At 41.7% G+C, this 22,960-nt stretch overlaps 3 protein-coding genes across 3 annotated transcripts; 2 read left to right on the top strand and 1 right to left on the bottom strand.

Moving 5' to 3' along the window:
• The first annotated feature begins 12,010 nt into the window (after nt 1–12,010).
• LOC149390233 (uncharacterized) lies at nt 12,011–13,873 on the top strand. Its single transcript, XM_089619418.1, has one exon. The coding sequence runs from the start codon at nt 12,206–12,208 to the stop codon at nt 13,484–13,486; it is 1,281 nt and encodes a 426-aa protein (XP_089475544.1). The 5' UTR covers nt 12,011–12,205; the 3' UTR covers nt 13,487–13,873.
• A 1,892-nt stretch (nt 13,874–15,765) lies between these two features.
• LOC149390234 (B3 domain-containing protein Os04g0386900-like) lies at nt 15,766–18,983 on the top strand. Its single transcript, XM_089619262.1, has 5 exons — nt 15,766–15,879; nt 15,990–16,058; nt 16,829–17,020; nt 17,490–17,615; nt 18,565–18,983. Exons 4-5 carry the CDS (start codon nt 17,505–17,507, stop codon nt 18,868–18,870), a joined length of 417 nt encoding a protein of 138 aa, XP_089475388.1. The 5' UTR covers nt 15,766–15,879; nt 15,990–16,058; nt 16,829–17,020; nt 17,490–17,504; the 3' UTR covers nt 18,871–18,983.
• A 46-nt stretch (nt 18,984–19,029) lies between these two features.
• Nucleotides 19,030–21,894, bottom strand: LOC149390235 (protein NUCLEAR FUSION DEFECTIVE 4-like). The gene is made up of 3 exons (XM_089619261.1): nt 21,347–21,894; nt 19,989–20,788; nt 19,030–19,656 (listed from the first exon to the last, which is right to left on the bottom strand). The coding sequence occupies exons 1-3, from the start codon at nt 21,653–21,655 to the stop codon at nt 19,173–19,175; spliced, it is 1,593 nt and encodes a 530-aa protein (XP_089475387.1). The 5' UTR covers nt 21,656–21,894; the 3' UTR covers nt 19,030–19,172.
• Between the last annotated feature and the right edge of the window lie 1,066 nt (nt 21,895–22,960).

The following is a 22,960-nucleotide window of genomic DNA, read 5'->3' on the forward strand; positions in this document are numbered from 1 at the left end:
TCAATTCAGTACCTTCGGAAGATACCTAGAAGAACTATAGAGTCTCCAACTCTCAATGCCTCATAACCAGACATCATAGATTCTTCTAACAATCATACTGAGGTCAATAGTCCTTTGACCCTAAGATTGCGAATATATCGTTTTAAGCAAACTACGAAGAGTTTGTTCATGCAAATCTACATTTGTCTCTTCGTAAGTTGTTTAGTTTGTTTATGGACTAAAAGACTATGGTTTTATCATAAAGCTTCAGACAAGGAAGATTGAATGAACGTTTCAACTTTTTATTAATGAATAAGCAATTACAAGCAAGAGTCTTCGTAAGACTATATGACATCAAATGTACATAAATAGACACTACTACTCTTCTTGTGGGCACCATTGACAACAGTAGCCGCCTCTCTCTCTCTCTCTCTCTCTCTCTCTCTCTCTCTAGAATCTCTTCTTGTTCTTTGTTTTGGCACCTAGGTCCTCATTAGACCTAGAATTTGTTGCTCTTTGGCTCAAAGACTTGTTCTTAAGTCATCCTGTTTAAAAGTGCCCACACACTAAATCCAACCATTCTCTTATGACTCTAGTGGTTGCTCACAAGTACAAGAAGACTAGTGGGAGAGGCGAGTTGCGTGGGGAGACGAACGTTTCAACCTTCCTAAGGCTTTTCAACATTCAAGCTCCATTCGAGGTTGGTACCGAGTAAAAACTAAATGTAGTTTTAAAATTTTAAATTATATGTTCATGCGCTTTGTCTAGGTTGTAAAAATGTTTTACTAGTTTTTAAAGAAAATTTTTATATTCCGCCGCTTGCTAGAAGCGATAAATCTTAACCCTATATCTATTCCAACAGAGCTTATGTTCTTTATCATTCTCGCTTACTGTTTGTCCGGTGGCAATATTTCGTCTCTAATATAGCGGGCAATTTATGTTCTCCAATTTGGTTCCCGATCGCAACCATGTTTATGTCCATTGAGATGATGCGTTTGTTGATCATTTCTACATGGATGATTCCTTTCACCTTAGGGTCTGATGTTGATGTTACGGCTGCTAGGGCGTCGGCTGAGGAGTTCTCGCTTCTCAGGATGCGGTCAAGTTTGAAGCTTTCGAATAGCTTTGCGAGGTCGCGCACCACTTTAGGTAAGATTCCATTTTCTCATTTTTTGCGCTAAACTCCTCGATGTGCTGGTTCACGACGAGCTGCGAGTCACATAGTGTCGCTACTCGTTATTCTCTCATTACTTTGGCGAGTTTGAGCTCGCTGATGAGAGCTTCGTATTTTGATTCATTATTTGATGCGTTGAAATCTAGTCTGAATGTCCGTTCTATCATTTCCTTTTCTCTAGCAGGGGATCTGAGGTGTATTCCTATTACGTATCCGTGCGACGATGAGGCTCTGTAAACTTCCAGCGTCCATTTACCATGGGTTTCTTGTTCGCTGTAGATGGTGGGGATTTTGATAATGAAGTCAGCTAAAATTTGTGATTTTGCGAAAGTTCGTATCTTGTACTTGATGTCGTACTCACTTAATTCTATGGCCCATTTTGTCAATCTTCCTGATTGGTTTGGGCTGTGGAGTATTTTTCGTAGCAATTGGATGGTCATGACTACGATCATGTGGGATTAGAAATAAGGCCTTAATTTACAAGTTGAGGTCATTAAGGTTAAGGTCAGCTTTTCGGTGATCGAGGACTTGAATTTCGCTTCCTCGAGTGTTTTATTGGTATAAAATTTGGCTTCCGCTCACCCCGATCTTTGCAAATTAACACGCCGCTGAGTGCAGCGTGGGACAATGCTATATATAGGTATAATGGTTCTATTTTCTCGAGTTTAGCTAGGATTAGATAAGTTGCAAGATAGCTTTAGACTTTTGTGAAGGCCATCTTGCATTTCTCTCTCCATTGGAAGTCTTTCTTTCCCTTCAACAATTTAAAGAAGGGGAGGCTATTGTGAGTTGATCATGAGATGAACCTGTTTAAGGCTTCTATTCTTCTTGTGAATCGTTGTACCTTTGTATGACGATATTTTTTGGTGATCTTTTATGGATTGGCCTCGATGCCCCTCTGTGTGACGAGATTTTTGGTGATTTCTTTATGCATGTACAAAAATTCTTTTAAACTTTTGGTACAAGTTCATGAAGCTTATAACGAAAAAATACCAAAAAAACTGTTTTTCGTGTTTAATGCGGAAGATGAATTCAAAACAATTTTAATTAAAAAAACACCTTTTGGTTTAGCTTTTGCAATCGTTTTAGCTCTCATGAACAAATCTAATTAATCCAGATGAAGGTGCGACTAACCAAACAATCATAAGACATCACGATATAAGAAATCACTTACGTAATTTCCCAAATCTTCGTGTTGGACAATCTTCGTGTTCTTCGCGTTCCTCGTGTTCTTTGTGTCCTTCGCGTTCCTCGCGTTATTAGTGTTGAATCAACACCAAATCTTCCAAGCCGTTTCTCCTAATGAGATGGAACCAAGGCGTGGACAACCTATTTATTACTAATTATTCCAACGAGATGTTGAAATAATTCTTTCTTTCGTTAGGAAGAGGTTTGGATGAATTTTCTCAAGTTGGGAGAGAGAAAAATTCAGTCATGCCAATAGAGTGGGGCTACCGAAAATTACAAGTGTGCAACAAGGCTATTGGACTATATTGTGTAAATTTTGCACTATCTCAAGCCCCCTTATTTATAGCCTTCTAGCTTAGCCAAATAGAATATTGAATTTCCTTATATAATTTGATCTTATTCTAATTAATATTAGATATTTATTCTATGAATACAATAAATCAAATATCTTCAACATAGTTTAAAAATATAATATTCAGATCATATCTAATATATATTTACTTCTCATATTAGAATATATTATTCAGTTATATCTTCATGATATTCTAATTGAATAATATAATTAATATATTATTTATTTCTCACAATAAGAATACTATTCTATAATTGGAATAGTAGAAAATATCTTCATGATATTCTCATATATATTTATTATATTAAATATTCACCAAATCGGATTATTTTTAATGTACAATATTTATTTCGAAAAGCCTCTTGGGCTTTGATCAATAAATTCAAGGCTCATGTACTCTACGCCTACCACAAGTCTCATTGGGTCTTGTGGACTAATTTGAATTGCTCTTTTCAAGCTCATTTAAATCTTAATGATCACTAGTACAAATATAGGCTTCGGTCCAAATGTCGCATCCGATAATATATCGGATGCGACTTTAGATGCGTTGTCGCATCCAAAAATCCGTAGCTGAAAGTTTTGGATTCGACATGTCGCATCCGATAGTGTAACTTTCTGATGCGACACTATCGGATACGACATGTCGCATCTAAAATCGAATACAATAAGTCAGTTAAAGTTCTCAATCTGGCGGGATTTGGACTTTCGGATGCGACATGTCACATCGGATAATATGGTTGGAAGACTATTAGATGCGACATGTCGCATCCGATACCCTACCCGCCATATGATATGGCGGGAATATAAGGCTATCGGATGCGACATGTCGCATCTAATAGTCTTCCCGCCATATTATCCGATGCGACATGTCGCATCCAATAGTCTTATATATATATATATATATATATATATATATATTTTAAATAAAAATATTTATAATAAATTAAAATTTAATTAAATAAATAATAATATAAACAATATATTTAGTAAATATATAAATAATAGAAATGTAAACGGAAAATCAAAATCTTATAAATTTGACTAGTACAAACATTAGTTAGAGTTTTGTTTGTTCGCTACTATCGAATATACTAATTTATACTCGTCGGGATCACGGCTCTCTATATACCACTCAGCAATGGAAAAACATATAAAATCCATCCATAAACTATCCTATTAATTACCTAAACCCTAAACCGGGCCTCCGTGGCTCGGTCACAAAAATTATCAATGAAAAACTGAAATAAACAAAATAAAATTAAACATATAACATTTTAACTTAAATTTGCATATTCAATTTCATTAAACTAAACTAAACTAACATATTACAATTTCAATTACATTAACAATCAATTTCAAACTACTATTCAATTTTAAAATAAATTTCAACTCAAATAAATAAATCAATTACATTTACAAGCTAACTAATTAATTACAATTTTTTCTTGTTTAAAGTTACAATTTCATGTAAATCAACTAAACAAACTAATTTCAAATTCATTAACTAATTATAAATCAAACAACCTAAACATGTAATGATTAAACTAATTACAATTTCTAGGTGACAATTTAATTACAATTAATCTAAATTAATCATGTCAAAAATTTAAACATGTCAAAAATTATCAAAACATGTCACAAAACAATTACAAATTCTAAACAAACGTAATAAAATTATTAAACTTAAATTACTAATTAAATAAACCAAACTACTAAACATGTGAAACTATCAAATTATAAACTTAAATTAAAAATTAAAACTAATCTAAACTAATTTAAACTACTAAGTACTAACACATATTCATATATATATATATATATATATATATATATATATATAAACGGAAAAATAAAAAAATAAAAAAAAATAAAAAGCTAACCTGCAGCGAACCTTGGAAGAGACAGCGGCGAGCGAAGTTTGGCGTCGGGTCAGCGGCTGTGTCCTCAGCGTCGGTCAGAGCAGATCTAATGAGCTAGAGAGAGAGAGAGAGAGAGAGAGAGAGAGAGTAGTGTGAGAGATAGAGTAGTGTGTGTGTGTGAGAGAGAGAGAGAGAGGTAGAGAATCTGAGAGTGAGAGAGAGAACCTGTCGGAGATGGCATGGTGGTGGCACACTGACGAGGGACATAGAAGCACGACGGCGAAGAAGAGAGAGGCATGGTGGCTCGGAGCATTTTTCGGTGGGTTTCAGAGGAGAGAAAGAGATGAAAGGCAGCGGGGTTTTAGGGTTTGTGTGGTTCTGTGGTGGAGCAGAGAGTAAGAGAGAGGCGGAGAGAAAGAGAGCAGATTCTGGTGAAACAGAGAAGTTTTTTTTCGGAGTTTTTTCGGCTGAGAATAGAATGAAGACGAAGAATAGAAGATTTAATTTTAATAGAAAACCCTAACTATCGGATGCGACATGTCGCATCCGAAATTAGTAAAATAAAACATTTAAATTAATTACCACGTTAGATAACTGACCAAAAATGAGGGGGAAACAAGGCCTACTCAAAGTTTTGGGACTTTCGGATGCGACAAGTCGCATCCGATACCACTTAATATCAGCGAGATATTCTTGTTCTTTGGACCAAACTGAAGCACTTTCGGATGCGACATGTCGCATCCGATGCCTGTTTAGATGCGACATTTGGATGCGACATGTCGCATCCGATACCTATCTGCATCATATAGTGTATTTTGTAGTAGTGGATATTCTGAAGTTACTTAACAATTACTAATTTGTTCGTAAATTACTTTATCACGAATGCGAAAGATATTGCAACCAAGTTGAAGTAGTTATTGTGAAGTCAAGCTCACATATTTACTAAAAGATTATTCTAACTCATTTTACGAAAGTCAAATCGAAGACTATGGACCTAATAACTCAAAGCTAGATGAACACAAGCGAGAGCATAGACACTGTTACCTCTCTTCTTTCGTTTCATCAAATATTGGTGGTATTCCACTAAAATTTCAAGACTTAACCTCTCAAAGTTATCAGAATTATATTTACTTGATCCTTAAAGATAAGTTTCAATTGATATAGTCAGTACATAAGTATCTATCCTCCAGTTTCAGAGCGTGACACGAAGGGTCAAGTATACCGTTATTGTTGGAATGGATCTAGGGTTGAGAAAAGATTTAACGCTTCGAGCAAGCGGCGGAATTTAAAATTTTTCTTTTAAACAAGTAAAACGTTTTTACTAACCTAGACAAAGAGCAAGTACATATAAATTAAAAATATTAAAGCGCATTATTTATTTACTAACCTTTGTGACGCTTGAACGTTAAGAAGCCTTAGGAAGGTTGGAATGTTCGTCTCCCCACTCAGCTTGTCTTTCTTCTTTCCTCGGGAACTCGAGCAACCACGAAAGTTTCTATCACAAGAATCACTCGAGAAAGAAAGGAATTAGTGTGTGGGCGCTTTTAAACACAACGACTCAAGAACAAGTCTAAGAGTCGAAGAGCTAAAACACTAGGTCAAATGTGGACCTAGGTGCCAAAACAAAAACGAAAGAAACTTAGAGAGAGAGAGAGAGAGTAGATGGGCAGCCAAATCTAGAGAGAGAAGCTCTCAATCTCTAAAACTTTGGAATGAATAAAATGAGGGGAATGAGGGCTCTATTTATAGGAGAGGGTTTACCTTCAATAAGGTAGTTTCCTCTTATATAGAATATCACATATTCATGAGCAAATATTGCCCTTTTTCCCTTAGAGTCACACGGCCAAGACTTGCCAAGCAAGTCCTTGGATTTGTTTACTCTTTTATTTTGCTTCTCTCGTGACTTGTTTGGCCGAATTCCCTCTTGCTATGTAGAGGAAATTTGTTTCCTCTTTTTCTTTTGGCAAGTATCTTCATACATTAATGCACAAAATAATCTCTCTTTTTCTCCTTTGGGTTGGATGGCCACACTATCTAGAAGGGGCTTCTAGATGCTTCTTCATTTGTTCATGACAACATAAGAAAATGCCCATTAAGAATTTTCAAGTAAAATTCCATGAAATGAAATTGATCCTCAAGGCCCAAAATTCTTAACTTGGCCGAGTGGTTTAAGTCATCATATGACCATGTCAAAAAATTTATTGACATTCATTTCATCCTATGTCAAAAAAGACAAAAATACCCTTCAGACGATTTTCGTAAAACTTGTCTCGTTCTTGTTTTGACTTAGCTTCTAGTTTAACTATTCCTACTCGATATGATTTTTGATAATGACCTCATGGATCTAAATGAACAAAGCTTGAGCTAAAATACTTGTACTCAAAAGTTCACAAACCTTTTCCAAGTTTAGCTTAATGTCAACTAACTACACTAAAGAATTGACACTGAGAATCTCTCGGTTCAAATGAATTTATTTTCTACTCAAGAGTTCAACTTAATTGTAATGAGTGGATTCGCTGAATATTATCTATGTTTACCCTTCATAAATATCATCAGCTAGTCGGGATTTACAAAATTATCATTTTACCCTTCTAGCTGTTATTTCCTCAACTCCTTTATCGCAATTCATACGTAGTTAGAACAATGTATTGACGATGAGCTAACAAGTCACATTGATTCATCCAAAAGAGTCATGACTCAATTTGGACACTGGCCAGTTCATTTATTCACATTCCAAGAAACAAAGCATGAGGTGATATACATTGCATTTCAGCAATCTTGTACATGAATTCCATATCTATGAGATCTTCACAAAGTTACTCATGACATCTTCATAACTTAGTACTTCACCAATAGGTCTTGTTCGGAATCACATAGTGAATCCGAACTCTGACTTTCTCAAATGAGAATACATAAGCTATGAAATGACATGTCTCATTTCAGGATTGAGGTAAGCATGATGCAATTCATACGTAGTGACTTCGAGACATAAAAGATTAAATGGTTTGTTCTTATTCTGTCTCTAGAAGTGCATTGGTCAATTCAGTACCTTCGGAAGATACCTAGAAGAACTATAGAGTCTCCAACTCTCATTGTCCCATAACCAGACATCATAGATTTGTTGTCATCATAGCCTCCTGCATTCTTAAGGCCGAAAGGCATGACCTTGTAGCAGTAGAGGCCGCGATCAGTGACAAAGGTTGTCTTGATCTGATCGGGCTCGTGCATTCGTATCTGGTTATAGCCCTAGTAGGCGTCCATGAAACTTAGGAGTTCATGTCCTGCCGTGGCGTCGACCAGTTATTCGATGCGTGGGAGTGGAAAGCAATCATTCGGGCAGGCTTCGTTAAGATCTTTGTAATCTATGCAAATGCGCCACTTCCCGTTGGGCTTTTTGACCATGACCACATTGGCCACCCACTTTGGGTACTTGGCTTCTCGGATGAAACCGGCGGAGAGAAGTTTTTCGACTTCCTCGTTTATTGCTAGGTACCGTTCGGGGTTGAACGCACGTCTAGCTTGTACCTTTTCAGCGATGGTTTTATCGTCATTCAATCGGTGCACAATCACATCGGGGTCTATGCCGGGCATGTCTGCATGTGTCCATGCAAAGACATCCTTAAACTCCCGAAGGAAGGACGCGAGTTGAGTTTTGATGGCGAGAGGGAGTTGTGCACCGATCTTTACTACCTGGTCAGGTTTAGCTTCGTCGAGAACGATCGAAGTGAGATCATCGGGGGTGTCAACTTTCAACCTCTCGATATCGTCGCGGGGGTCTAATTCCCCGAGTTGCCGTGCGTCTTTTTTATCACACGGGTAGTCGTCTTCCAGTTGGTAGATCGTGTTAACCCTTTTTTCAGCGGGCTTGCCGTCCACGCCCTGGACGTAGCATATCCTCGCCTGGGTTTGATCACCGGCCATGACGCCAATTCCCTCTTCGGTGGGGAATTTCACTAGTAGGTGATAAGTGGACGTGATAGCCCTTAGTCTGTTCAACGTGGGTCGCCCAATGATAACATTGTAGGGCGACTCCTGGTCGACCTCAAGAAAAGGGACCATGTGAACGACTTCGATGCCTCCGGTAGTTCCGAAGGTGACTGGTAAATCAATGATTCCTTCAGTCATGACCTTTTCTCCTGTGAACCCAAACAGGGGTGTCTGAGTTGGGACAGGGCGGAGCCCCCCGAGCTTCATGCGCTCGAGGGTGGTCTTAAAGATTATATCGGCCGCGCTGCCGTTATCAATAAGAACTCTTTTTACCAAGTTGTTGGCCACCTGGGCCTTAAGGACTATAGCGTCATTGTGCGGGTGCACAACTCGCTTGGCCTCTTCATTGGTGAATTGTATCGTCTCGTAAGGTACAGACGGAGGTTCCTCGTAGGTGAGGTTAACTTGCCCGGCAAGGCCTTCTTGAGAGGCAGCTCTGAGGAGCTTTTTCCTTTGCCGGGCTAAGTCCCCGTCTTGCAAGCCACCTAGTATGGTGGTGACGACGTGGAGTTGCGCATCAGCCGTAGCTGTGACCGCTGTGCGGTCGGTGTTTGCATTGGTCCATCCACCTTTCTCAGGCTGCGTCCTGTTGCCGGCGGGAGCTGCCGCTCCTACCAAGCGAAGGACGAACTCTTTGAGCTCTCCCTTCTGGATTAATGTCTCAATTTGTTTCCTAAGATGGAAGCATTGAGCGGTCGTGTGACCGTAATCCCGGTGGAACTCGCAATAACGGGACCGGTCGCGAGATGCGGGGCTGCCCCTTATTGGGGCCGGAGCGACGAACTTGTCATGCGCCACAGCGTAGATTTGCTCTACCGGGGCGTTCAAGGGAGTGTAACCCGAGTAGTCTCTAAAATTGCTCGCAAGACGCGGCTTCTGAGACATAGGGGGTCGGCTATCGATAGCTTTACCTCCCTTGTTTATCCTCTTGCGGGGGTTTCCAGGCTCGTTGTCGGACTCATCCCGACGGCGGGAGCTTTGGCTGCTGCTCCTGCGGCCATCGAGGTAATCTTCTACCCCCATAAAGGTTTTGGCTCGGTTCATTAACTCGGCCATCGTAGAAGGGACTCTGCCGACGACGGACTTTAAGAAGTCTCTGGTGCGCAAGCCCTCGATGATGGGGACTCTGCCGTCACTCCTTGTTCAGGAGGAGTCACCTGTCGCCTTTCGTTCGACCCTTGAGCCGTGCGAGGGTCCCCATTGATTGGGGCCGTAGGGTTGTGACCCTTACGAGCGCTCAGCCTCTCTCGGAGGTCTTCGCCACGGTTGTTCCGTTGGGCGGTAAGTCGATCTCTAAGATCCGGCCCTGCGGTATGGGGGCGTGAGCTTCGAGCCACACGCCTTACTCGCCGAGTCGTTGTACCTTCCCTGACATTGCCTCTTTGACCGAGTCGGTCATGGGTTGAACGTCGGGAGGTCTCTTCTTGAGAGGAGACCGGTATTGCTTTTGTTTTCGTCGGACCGGCTTCGATCTCAACAGGGAGTTCCCCGTCTTTGGTGAGAGAAGTCTCGACGTCCGCCGAAATTTCCAAGCCTTCATAGTCGGGATCATAATCATGTCCCTCGTCCATGAGGTCCTCAGATTCCCCGTGGGGGCGCCGTGTGCAGGTGCCTTGCCCGCCAGTTGGCGGTGGTACCTTGCATTGGCTATCTTCAGTTGGCGGATTTTCTCCTCCATTTCAAGGATGCGGTCGTCCCGACTGTCCTGAAGAGGAGGGGGCGAGGGAGTGTGGCTCTCGTCGTTGAGAGACTCCTCGTCGCCTTGCGCTCGGGAGCGCAGGAAGTATTTCTTCACCGCGGTTGCATTTTCGGGGTTATTCACGCCCTCAGAACGAACGGGTGGTTGACCACTCATGTCTTTCTCGAGTCGAGAAGAAAGGGGTCGAGCTGTAGAAGGGATTTCGGGCTGTGTAAGTCGGGAAGTCCCCTCCTTCTAGCGCCAAAATGTTGTCGCACGAAAATGAACAACGATTAAATACCTCGGGCGGTTCGATCCAAGGCCGGACCAAGTGATCGCGCCCGGGCCAAAAATGGGAGCTCGTAGTCCGAGCTGCACCCTCCAGACCCTGAGGTGTGTTTTGGGGGGTGTGACCGTGCCAAAGGTTGGCTGCCTACGTACCCTTTAATCGGGATCAGGTCAGAACGTAGTTCAATTTGTGTATGGGGGCTATCTTGGGCTCAGAGGCTTTGGGAATCCAAGGCTTTAGAGTAGGACTCGGCTCGTAGCTTCTGGTGAAGACTTTAGAGGAGTCGCGTGCTCGTAGCTCGAAGTTCTAGCTCAAGGGCCAAGAAGCAGGAGAGCAGTATGTACTGCAGAGGCTCGGGTCGCAGAAGAGGAGCGTGCTCCCTCTCGTGGAGGGGGTCCTTGACTTTCTGAGCCGAGGGAGGAGGATTGCGCGCTCTTGGAATGTCACAAGAGCACGAAAGAATTCTCCAGATAAGAGAAGTATTGTTCTCGAAATGTATGAATGTCTTCTTTTCCTCCCCTAGGGGGGGGGGGGGGGGGGGGGGGGGGGGGGGGGGTATTTATAGTATTTGAGGGGAGGCCTTGGGCCGGCCCCTTGAGGCCCACCGGGTGGCCGGGAGCGAGGCGCGCGAGGCCTCACGCCCAAGAGGGCGCAGGGCGCGCGGGACATGTCGCCTGGATGGGCGCGGGGCGTGCCAAGCGCGGGACTTGGCCGGGCGCGGCGTGCCCGGCTGAGGTGGCAAGAACGCTCGGCCGAGGTGACAAGGACGCTCGGCCGAGGTGGCAAAGACGCTCGGCCGAGGTGGCAAAGACGCTCGGCCGAGGTGGCCGAGCTCGCGAAGACGCTCGGCCGAAGCGGCCGAGCTGGCGAAGGCGCTCGACCGAGGTGGCCGAGGTGGCAGGGACACCCGGCTGAGGCAGCAGGGGCGCTCGGCCGGGGTGCCGAGGCGCGCGCAGGCCGGGAGGCCGGGGTGCGCGGGAGTGTGCGCGCGGGCCGGGAGGTCGGGGCGCAGGAGTGCGCGCGCGGGCCGGGAGGCCGGGGCGAAGGGTGCGCGCGAGCCAGGCGCGATAGGGCGCGCTGAGGCCCATTGGGCCGGGGGCGCAGGTGCGCGCGCGCCGGCCGTGCCGGGCCGTGAGTGCGTCGGGGCGCTCGGGCCTGGTGGGCCGGGGCCCGTTGGGCTTCCGGCCGGCAAAGTCCGGCCGGCCTTGAATCGTTTTTGAATTTCCGGTGTCCCGAAAACGACCGGTAACAGTTCATGCTCTTTCATTGATGGCTGGACCGGATCTAGGCCCCGCTGTGGCTAAACCGAAACCGGCCTGGGAATGTGTATAGTCATTTCAGAAGTAAAAGGTACAGCAAGAGGAGTGTAAGAAGAATGGATGTCATTATTCGTAAATGGTGTGGTTAGTATTAATTTAGTATCAGTCAATCATACAACAAAACACCTCTGACACGCATCCCCTAATATTATTATTTCTCATATAAATACAATAAAATAAAAAGAGGGAGAGAGAAAGAGAGAAATAGATTCGGCGTGGCGTGGGCTGTATAGATAGACAGTGATTGGGTGGGTCATTTGATATATATTCATTCACATCTTTCCTTTTCCCTCAATCACAAGGAAACCGGTCTCTAGTGGGTCCCACACATGGCTGCTTCTTCTTCCTCCGCCAGAGCCTGATTGGGTTTGGGTCCATCCATGGAGAACTACTCGAACTACTCGTCGTACCCAGACTCGCGCGACTCCTCGCCGCGGAGCCGAGACTGCGACGCGGCGTCCTGGGACGAGCCCTCGCAGCAGCAGCAAGGAGGTTACAAGGTGAAGCTGATGTGCAGCTATGGCGGTCGGATCCAGCCTCGCCCGCACGACAACCAGCTGGCCTACGTCGGCGGCGACACCAAGATCCTCTCCCTGGACCGCTCCGTTCGCCTCCCCGCCCTCCTCTCCAAGCTCGCCTCCATCTCTCCCGCCGACGATCTCTGCTTCAAGTACCAGCTCCCCGGAGAGGACCTCGACGCCCTCATCTCCGTCACCAACGACGAAGATCTCGATCACATGCTTCTAGAGTACGACCGCCTCCACCGCGCCTCTCCCAAGCCCGCTCGCCTCCGCCTCTTCCTCTTCCCGGCCCCCGACTCCTCCGATCGCCAGTGGTTCGTCGACGCTCTTAACTCCGCCCAGATCCAGCCTCCCTCCGCCGCCGCCGATTCCTCTCCGCCCTCGTCCCAGCCTCCGCCGGACTTTCTCTTCGGCCTCGACAAGCCTCCTCCCGCCGAGTCCGAAGAGCCGGAGATCCACCGCCAGATTCAGGACCTCCAGAGGCTCCAGATCGCCGCGCAGGAGCAGAGGAAATACGAAGAAACCGCAAACCCTAATCCCAACCCTACCCCTAACCCTAGGGGATACGCAGGCGGAGGAGGAGATTACTACTCCCAATCTTTCAGGCCTCAGGAGAAGCTCGCTCCGACTCAGGCTCAACCGCTTCAAGCTCCGATGCCGATGCAGCTCCCAGTTCACATGCCGGCCAGCTACGTTCCCGATCGGCAAATCGCCGCCGCCGGGGGAGGGTACCACATGACCGCCACTCCCCATCATCCGCCGCCACAGCAGCCTCTCCCTCCCGGCGCGGCGGAGCAGCCGGTGTACCTGATCCAAACTCCCGGAGGAGTGTTCCAGCACCACCAAGCCGCGGCGGCTCCGATGAGGCAGCCTTTCTACCACCAGAGGATGGTCCCCGACGCGGTCTACCACCGCGACGCCGCGATGTACAGCACGGCGCCGATGATGCCGAAGCCGGAGCCGCAGCAGAATTACGCTCAGGTCGGCTACGATAGCGCCGGTCGACAGGTTTATTACACCACAACCGCGGCGCCCACTGCTTACCAAAACGTGGCTCCGGTCAGCGGCGCCGGAGGGGCTTCCTTGAGTCAAGATGGTAAGGTTGTTATGAGCAAGGTTTCTCAGAGCTCTCCCATGTGAGACACCCCAACCTGAGTATTCTCAAGTAAACATCAATCTGGGTCAGCATTCATATTGTCATATATATAATACATACTCTGTCTAATCGTTATCGGGCTTTGGGAATAAGAGGAGGATCAGTCAGGAATCAGGATATATATATATATATATATATATATATATATATAAGGAGAGGAGTATATATATTATAATATAAGCAGGTTCTGTTTGTGTAGTTCTTTCTTCTGGGTTATGCGGAAACTCTTATGGGTGGTGTATTTTTTTTTTGTCTCGGTATTGTGGGTTTTGTTGTGCATAGCAGACGTTTTTTTCCCTATTTTTTCTCTCAAGGTATTTGGTGTACAATTGTTTTTTATTAATCTTTATTACTTGCCCTATTATTGTTCATCGTTCTTTGAACGATGCATGGTTTTTTGTTTGTTTGTTTGGCCTTTTGATACTAAAAAGGTGGGCTAGAAAGAAAACATTGGATTAGGTGCCATCTCTTTTATTATGCTTCCGAGGCATTACTCCACAATCACGTGCTTAGAAAATTAGATGAAGTTGAACAACGTTCAGATTCAGTAATTCTTTTTTTTTTGTTGCTCAAACACTTTTTTCCTTTCTTTTTGGTCACGTTGGTTTCTTTAGTTTTCATTCAAATCCCCAGAAAACCAAACATGTATGTGATATATTTCAATATGCAAGCATTTGATGTTTTATTTGTCTGGTGAAGTGGAGGCTTTAAAGGGATGTTGTGATGTGAGGATAAAGCAGAAGCATATTAGTGAGTTTGCTTACAACTCCTGGACTAGGCTTTAATTATTAATTAAGTCTCGTCTCCTTCATAGGCTCTCAACTTGGGTTGGGACCACTTGCCTTCTATGACCTTCATCAAATGAATATGAACTCTCTCTCTCTCTCTCTCTCTCTCTCTCTCTCTCAAGACCTTGGTTCACCAATCATTCAAGGAATAGATTCGATGTTAAATAGTTTGGGATATCTAGCTCACTTGCAAAGACGATTCGGGTTAGCCAATGAGTTCGAAGCTCGTTGGTTTTGTGCTCTGCATTCTCTTATACAAAGCCCTCGTGTACATCCCAATGGGACTGTCTTTGGCCATTTGATTTTCAAAACCATTTATTTATTAACATAAAAGTGACATGTTCTTGCGCATGTATACTTGAGAACTCTAAGAAGACGGTGATTCTCTCTCTCTCTCTCTCTCTCTCTCTCTCTCTCTCTCTCTCTCTCTCTCTCTCTCTCATGCATATATAGAAGATGGTGTGAAATTTGTAACATAGAATGAATGGCTAAACGAGAGGTGTGTGTATTAATAATAGCTAATAATTGATAAGTAGATAAGAATTGTTAGAGAAGTGTAACTTCAGAAATAAGACTATCAATGTATGCTATAAACTCCACCATTTTTGTCGATCAGAAACAAAAATTTCATTGTAGTCCTTTAACTAAAATGTTACTCGGACATAAAAATGTGAAATTTCATCGTCCCTCAATGTCACATTGGGAGACCCACTTTCCAAGTCTTAAATGGCCCTTTTATTTTCCACTAATCTCACTTCCTTCTTCGTTCTAAAATCTTCAACTTCCTGGCCCTTCTTCTACAAGTCCTATTTTCTTTTTCTCTTAATTTTTTTTTTTTTTATAAATTCTCCAAGTCCTAGCTTAGCTCAAGGATAATGATCTGTATATTCCCAAATGAACGTAAATTCAAAATGTATAGGCGTCTTCAGAGCATTCTAAACCTTTTAATGTGATCCAAGAGTCAAAAATTTCACAAAAGTGTAAAGTGCAAACTTTTGTATCACTCATAATATAATTTGGAATCAATAAACGAGCTTCCGTTCTTGTAAATGAATTTCTTGTTTGAAAAATGGTCCAATGAATTTAACAAATTAATTTGAAGTATGTTTAAGGTTATATGGAATATCGGAACGAGTAAATGAAATCTCGATTTCGTCTCGAATGAAAATTATTTTCCGAAGCGACATTCTGAAAATTAATTGAATAAATAAATTTGCAAGAGTGAGAATTAATTCCGAGACACCTTGAATATATTTAATTAATCCAAACCGAATGAGAAAGTTCTCGGTGTAAATCTTATAATTATTCTCCATTTAATTATGGATTTGAATAAGAAATTAAGTTGAAAGGACCAATTTGCAACAAATGTTGAGGACCCATTTGAAAGAGAATTTAAGTATTTAGCCAAATGTGAAGTGATGGTTAAGCTGAAGGACTTTAATGAGCAAATAGAGAATTTTGGCTCAAATAAAACGCCACGTCCTTTCTTTCACCGCTCGACCGAATACATGAACCAGAGAGAGAGGAGAAGAAAAATCTCGAAAAAAAAGAAAGAAAAAGGTAAGAGTACAGAGGGTCACGCGCATGAGGTGAGGTCGTCTTATCCTCCCTCGTATCTTCTGTCCTTTCATCCTTGTTCTTCGAATTTCAATTTGAATTCTAGGGTTTGAACATCTCTTCTCGGCTGGTTTTTCTCTAGGGTTCTGGCGTGAGTTTTCCTAAGGAGAAAGGAAGTTTGGCGTCCGTGTTTGTCGAATCTCTCAGCCAGGCAATGAATCTCAAGGGATTTCCCTCTTCTAATTTCGAAACTAGGGTTTCGAATTTATGATGTCGAGACTTTTTATTTCGGGAATTGATTCTGTGGATTGCATGTGATTTGGACTTGATTTTGGACTCGGATTTGTGTTTAAATTATGTTTGATTTATGAGATGGAATATCTGCTCTGTTTTGGCCGTGAATTTTAAGAGGAAATTAGGGTTTTGTTGCTGAAAGTAATTTTGTGATTCCTTGAGTTTTAGCTCGAGTTTTTGCTGAAATTCCTGGGATAGAATATTAGTTTCGATGATCGTTCTACATTCGGTACGACTTTCTGTGTATTGTCTTACAGGTTAAAATCTGAGGCTAGGACTTTTGTTCGTTGATTGTTCTGAACTCGGGATGGAAGTGGAATTTGATTCTTGACTGTTTTGTGACTGTTGTTGATGCTGATATGTGATTATTGATGTTAGTTAGGTTTCAGATTGTAATTGTTCTCATATTTGAGGTTAGCTTGTGGATTATTGATTATTGGATGAAATGAAAATGCTTATTCGGTTTTGTGTGTGGATTGAACTGATTTCGGAGCTGGATACCTGGTCATGTGTATTGTGTGGTGTTTGTTTTGGTTTCGGTTCCTCGGTTTAGCCGTTTGTTCTGGCTTTGAGTGTCGGGTTCGCTTAACCCTCGAGATTTATCGAGTCCCGTTGACTAACCGAGTGACCGGTGTTTGTTATTTGAAACTCGAGTCTGATTTTTGTATCCATGTTTGAAACTCACAGCGTGTTTGCAGACAAGCCGGGACTTAGTGAACGACGATGATCGACGCGTTCAGGCTTGACAAAGTCGGTGGTAGAAGAGAAGACATCCACGATAACTCGTGAGTTTACATTCGCTCGTCGGCAAAGTCGGTGGTTGAAGAAACTAAGGTCTTTTTCACAACAATAATGATTGTTCTCTTACACATTTACAAGGTATTCTTTTCCTTGACTTTTCTTAGTTTGCTCGAACTCAACTTTTGTGTTGTTAGTGATCAAATACTTTGTTGTAGCTTGTACATCAGAAAAAATATTTCAAAAAAAATAAAAATAAAAATAGAACCATGGCAAGCGAGTGAGCGTCGTTATTGCGGTCCCTAATATAATCTTTCTTTGAAGCATTGTCATCTTTTCGGTCGTTTTGGGATCAGTTTATTGTCTTTGTCACGCCTAAAATTACCCATTATAGCGAAGTAAAAGAAAATACAAGAAAAGGAGAAATTAATTTAAGTGCACTTTATTTATTTGATTTAATATATATTTTTTTTATTGTTTTGGTAGAAGGAATTACTTTTAAATTTTTCTTTACCCTGCCATGTTATTTTTCATGAACAAACTTGGTTGTAAACGGAAAAATAAAAATATAAAATTGAATGATATAAATCATGTTTTAATTGGTGAACAGGTGTGTCCTTAAAAAATGAATGAGCAGCCAAATTCAGAAGAAATTTGGAATCTTTCGGGAACGAAACCCTTTTGCGACGTTATTCTCTGCCGCTCTCATCTTCATCCCCGCTATATCTTGGTAAATGTAATATATATATATATATATATATATATATATATATATATACATATATTGTACCAACCAAGTGCTTTTCACTTTAGTAACAAAAAAATTCAGTGTTGTTAAAAACTTAAAATTTAATCTTTTTTGTTCTCGCGGTTTTTCAAAATTAGATTCATATAACCGGAAAAAGAAATTGACTAAACATATCATCTCAAGACTTTTTTTTTTTTTTGAACGATTGTTTTAGCTTCAGAAAAGCATAAAACGTCATAATGACACTAAAATTTAGGTAAAATAATTAGTTATATGTATATAGTTTGATGAAACTCCAAAATTTATTAATATTATATTTTAATCATTTTGTACTTGGTCGTGACTCTGGAGCTCATCTCCTCGCTTAGGGAAGTGAGAGCGATAACCATTGAGTCGCACGAAATGTAGTGGTTCAACTTCAAGTATGAATTTTAGCGCTAGAAATTTTGGGGAAAAAAGTTTTGAGAGTAAAATTTGTAACATTTTGAGACCCGATTATAAAAAGTGAAGTTTTCATTACAGCTCAAGGTTTTTTTTTTTGAACGATTGTTTTAGCTTCAGAAAAGCATAAAACGTCATTATGACTATATCCACTAAAATTTAGGTAAAATAATTAGTTATATGTATATAGTTTGATGAAACTCACAAAATTTATTAATATTATATTTTAATCATTTTGTACTTGGTCGTGACTCTGGAGCTCATCTCCTCGCTTAGGGAAGTGAGAGTGATAACCATTGAGTCGCACAAAATGTAGTGGTTCAACTTCAAGTATGAATTTTAGCGCTAGAAATTTGGGGAAAAAAAGTTTATAGGGTATAATTTGTAACATTTTGAGACCCGATTATAAAAAGTGAAGTTTTCATTACAGCGCAAGGTTTTTTTTTTTTTTTTTTTTTCATGCATGATTGAGTCTTCATGGCTTGTGCCTCTGTAGAATCTCCCGGCAAAGATGCATCATTGTCTTCCTTCAACGACCACGACCCCGGTGGTTTTGGCGTATCGAGGCAGAGAGTGGCACATGAGATTCAACGGAAAGAACAAAAGATTCGACCGCAATTGGCGGACATTTGCGGACGAAAATAGCCTAAAGATCGACGACGCTTGTATCTTCGAACTCACGCATTGCAACCACGAAGGCATTTTTTTTCGGACTCATATTCTCAGAGGCAACACTCCTCACGAAATGCTCACGAAGATCACCGGCGAGTACGCCGATTTTCCCATCGTGATCGATGACTAATCTTCGACTATCTTGGGAGATTATGCTGACTTTTGACCAGCATTTATGAACTTCATTTTCTTGAAAGAGTTCTGTTTTGTGATGATGCTAAATGGTTGAGGTGTTTTTTTTTTTTTTTTTTTTGTAAAAGCAAGTTTTATGATGTTGAAGTTGAATTCACCAAATATATATTCATGGTTTTAATTATATTAGGTGTGTTTTCTTGAAGTTAATCATGAGGCATTAATTATTTAAGAGCTTGCATGAACACGACCCAAAACACTATTAATTAATGCACTGCACATATGACCCCCCAAAAAAATCTACAATGGAAAATCTGTTTGGTGATTCCTCTCTCTTTTGAATCGATCATAAACCGATCTCGTTCGGAGAAACAAAACAAAACTAGAAACCAAGCCGAAGAGCGAAATACAACCCCACCACATGAATGTCTGCCAATAGCATTTTCTACCTGTGCACATAGTCGATTCGTTCATCAAGCTTTCCTTGGGCGACAAGCTTCCTTGGTTAGAATCATAGACTAAGGCGGCGATAAGGCCGTAGAACAGCGAGCCGATCGGGATGTTGGTGATGAGGATGTTGTGGTTGACGCCGGCGCTGCTCGGCCCGAAAAGCTCAGACGTGATCGACACGGCCGCAGAGAACACGAAGCCGGAGCTCAGGCTGATGAGGGCCGTTCCGAGTCTCAGAGCCGCCTCGCTCCCTGAAAAGGCGAGCACAAATATGGCTATCGGCGCTGGCACGATTGCAACTGCGAGCCATCCGGTCCTCGGCAAGTACAGCTTCCTGCAACGATCACATGTTTCAACTCTTAACGGGTCTCTTTTTTCTTTTTAACTCGAGAACATATTGAAAGGACCCGGACACTCTAGAATGCAGATTATTACTTTTATTGATGATAAACCTGATGACTACACAAAATAGCTTACAATTGGAGAGGTAAGTCAATCTCTCCCTCCAGAGTCCAGACTACTATACCCGATTAATTAACTCAGTTAACTAAACTAATCAATTTGACCCACCTTAATAATCTATTTACACTGAAGTAAGATAAAACTACACCCCACCAGTGATATTAAGAGTCTAGCGGGTAATTCATAAAAGTTGCGAAGACGTACTCGGGCATGAAATCTGGGGCGGCTGCGAGAAGACGGCCGAAGAAGGACCATGAAGAGTAGATTGTGACGAGAGAGCTTGTTTTAGAGGCATAACCGAGCGATTGAGATATCTGTCCAAGATTGTTGCTGTAAACCAATCCGATTGTGCCACCACAAAAGTAAGCGAAGAAATATATCCAAAAATCCAAGGAACGAAGTAGAGCCAGAGCCGGATGCTCCTCCCCTAATACCGGAAGCGCCACGCCCTTGTCCTCCGCTCCTTCCGTTTCAAGCCTCGCATAGGACACGTTGTCTTTTTCAATAAGCTCCTTATGAAGCTCGTTATCATGTGGGTGGTCAGATGAATTCACATAATCCTTGGCCGGAAGACACAGGGGTAGAGCAATGAGAAGAGTAGCGCCGACCAGGAGAATCCGAGCTCTTGGCGAGGTAGAGGATAGAAAGTTGAGGCAAAGGAGATAGAGGCCGGTGAAAGCAGCCAGGACGTAGAAGCAGAGAAAGAGCAGGGCGTCGCGGCGCGTGGGAATATCTGGGACCGGAGATTGGCGGGCTATGGGGATGAAAGCCACGATGGAAATGAAAAGCGGGACCGATGAGTTTAGGAGGAGGTAAAGGGTATCGTCGTCTGGGTTTATCGCGTTGGCGATCAGAGTGTATAGAGCCGCACTGAGGCCGTTGAAGCTCATGGTGAGAGACAGAGCAAGCGCTCGGTTGGTAGAGAAGTGTCTGATGCATAACACGAAACAGACCGTGTTGAACCAGCATACACTGCACCCACCCAAGAAACACAGCACAAACACCTACAGTATTTGAACCAACAACTAGTCAAACCATGTTTAACATAAATTATACAAATTCGAGAGACCCAAACACCAAGCCTCAATTTTTATTACAACCTCTATTTATAGACCAACATATTACAAGTCATTCTAAAATCACCCTTAACAAACAAGTTATTTGTACTAATTCTCCTCCACCAAACATCCTTAACAAATATCTGCCCACAGCACTTTCTATACATGCTTGAGAAATATCGACCAGTTTGAATTTTGTGTTGCATCTTTAGTTCCTGTGTTTATTTGAAATGATTGACTCTGCTTATAGGTATATCTGTTTCCCATATTAGGTCACCATAAATTTCCCCTGGACTCAAGATTTTCAACAACTTTGATCTTAGTGGCTAAAAAAGATGGCATAAGGAAAGAAGGCGATTCTCTGTACGACAAGCCACTTAAGCCTTAGCATTGAATGCTTTACCCTCTCTATAGTCTATTCTCTTCCTCAGTTTAGGTCATTATTAATTTTCTCTAGACTCGAAGACTATCAGCAAGTTTGAGTATTATGAAAAAGCGCGTTACCATGGAATAAGGCAAGAAGACGATCCTGTGGACGAGAAGCCACTGGATTCCATAACCAAAGAAACCAAAGGCGGCGGCGACAAGCATGACGGCGTGGAGTGGAAGGTAAAGGAGCGAGACGCCGGAGATCCATCCCAAGGCCTTGCCGAGATCGGAGGCGACGGAGAGATAGTTGAGCTGGACCTGCGAAATCCCCAGCGCCGTCTTCAGGTGCGAAGAGTAGGACGAGAAGTCCAGGTTTGTCCCCGTCAGTGCTTGAACCCATATTGCCACCACGATGATCGTCCATTTCCTCGATCCTCCCATCATCAACACATACGATTCGGATTCGACCTTCAAAACAATTTTTGTTGTGATTGATTGCGTTGAGAGACCAATGATTGGAGTCGGAGGACTAAATGTTATTGTTTATTATTATTATTATTATTATTATTGGGGAAGAAGCAAAAATATAGCTCGTGTTTGTGGGTCGTTAATTATAACTCCATTGGTTTTTATGAAAAAGGAGACCAGTTTGATCAAAAGTGGTTGAGTGGCTGTTATGGCTCTTCATTCTTTTTTTTTTTTTTTTTTTTTTTTTACTCTTCCACCAAACTCAACAATGACGTACGATTAGGGGTGGCAATTTGGTCCGGACACGAAACACGAAACGATTACGACACGATTTAAAGCGGATTTGGATCTCAATAAATGGGTCGGTTCTTAATTGGATCGAACACGCTAACACGATTAAATAATGGTTCAAAACGACACGATTACGGTAACACGATAAAAAGCCGATTAACACGATTATTAAATGGTCGACACGAAACACGATTACGACCCGCACGAATATGATCCAATTAACACGATTACGAGTAATAGCACGATTACGATCCATTTAAACACGATTAATATTATATATGTAAAATTATAAATTTATAACTATAAACATAAAATTATAATTATAAATTTATAACTATAAACATAAAATTATAATTATAAACATAAAATTGTTATTAGAAAACATGATGTAATAAATAAAATATATTCGTATAAATATCAATTAACGTATGATAACATATAATCAATAGTATATCAATTGACTGAACGGGAGCAATAAGAATCTCAATTCATTTCGAACAATCACAATTATTATAGTCTCATAATAACATATCATATTCAATTTTGTTTTATTTCAATTCATATCGAACAATTTTCATTCACAATTACAATAACTATCATATCATAATAACGTATCATATTCAATTTTATTGGATTCCAATAAAATTCATATTGAAAAATCACAATTTGAAATTGACAGTCACAATAATTGTAGTCTCATAATACCGTATCACATTCAATTTTATTTTATTTCAATCCAATTCAATTCATATCGAACAATTACAATTTACAATCACAATAACTATCATCTTATAATAACGTATCATATTCAATTTTATGTGATTTTAATTCAATTCAATTCACAATCACAATAACTATCGCGCCCATAATAACGTATCATATTCAATTTTGTTTGATTTCAATTCAATTAAATTCATATTTCAAAATCATAATTTATAATTGACAGTCGCAATAACTATAGTCTCATTATAACGTATCATATTCAGTTTC

Source organism: Urtica dioica, chromosome 7, assembly GCF_054948205.1.
Source record: "Urtica dioica subsp. dioica isolate 48M chromosome 7, U.dioica_male_clone48M_v1_H2, whole genome shotgun sequence".
In the NCBI taxonomy this organism is placed as follows: domain Eukaryota; kingdom Viridiplantae; phylum Streptophyta; class Magnoliopsida; order Rosales; family Urticaceae; genus Urtica; species Urtica dioica.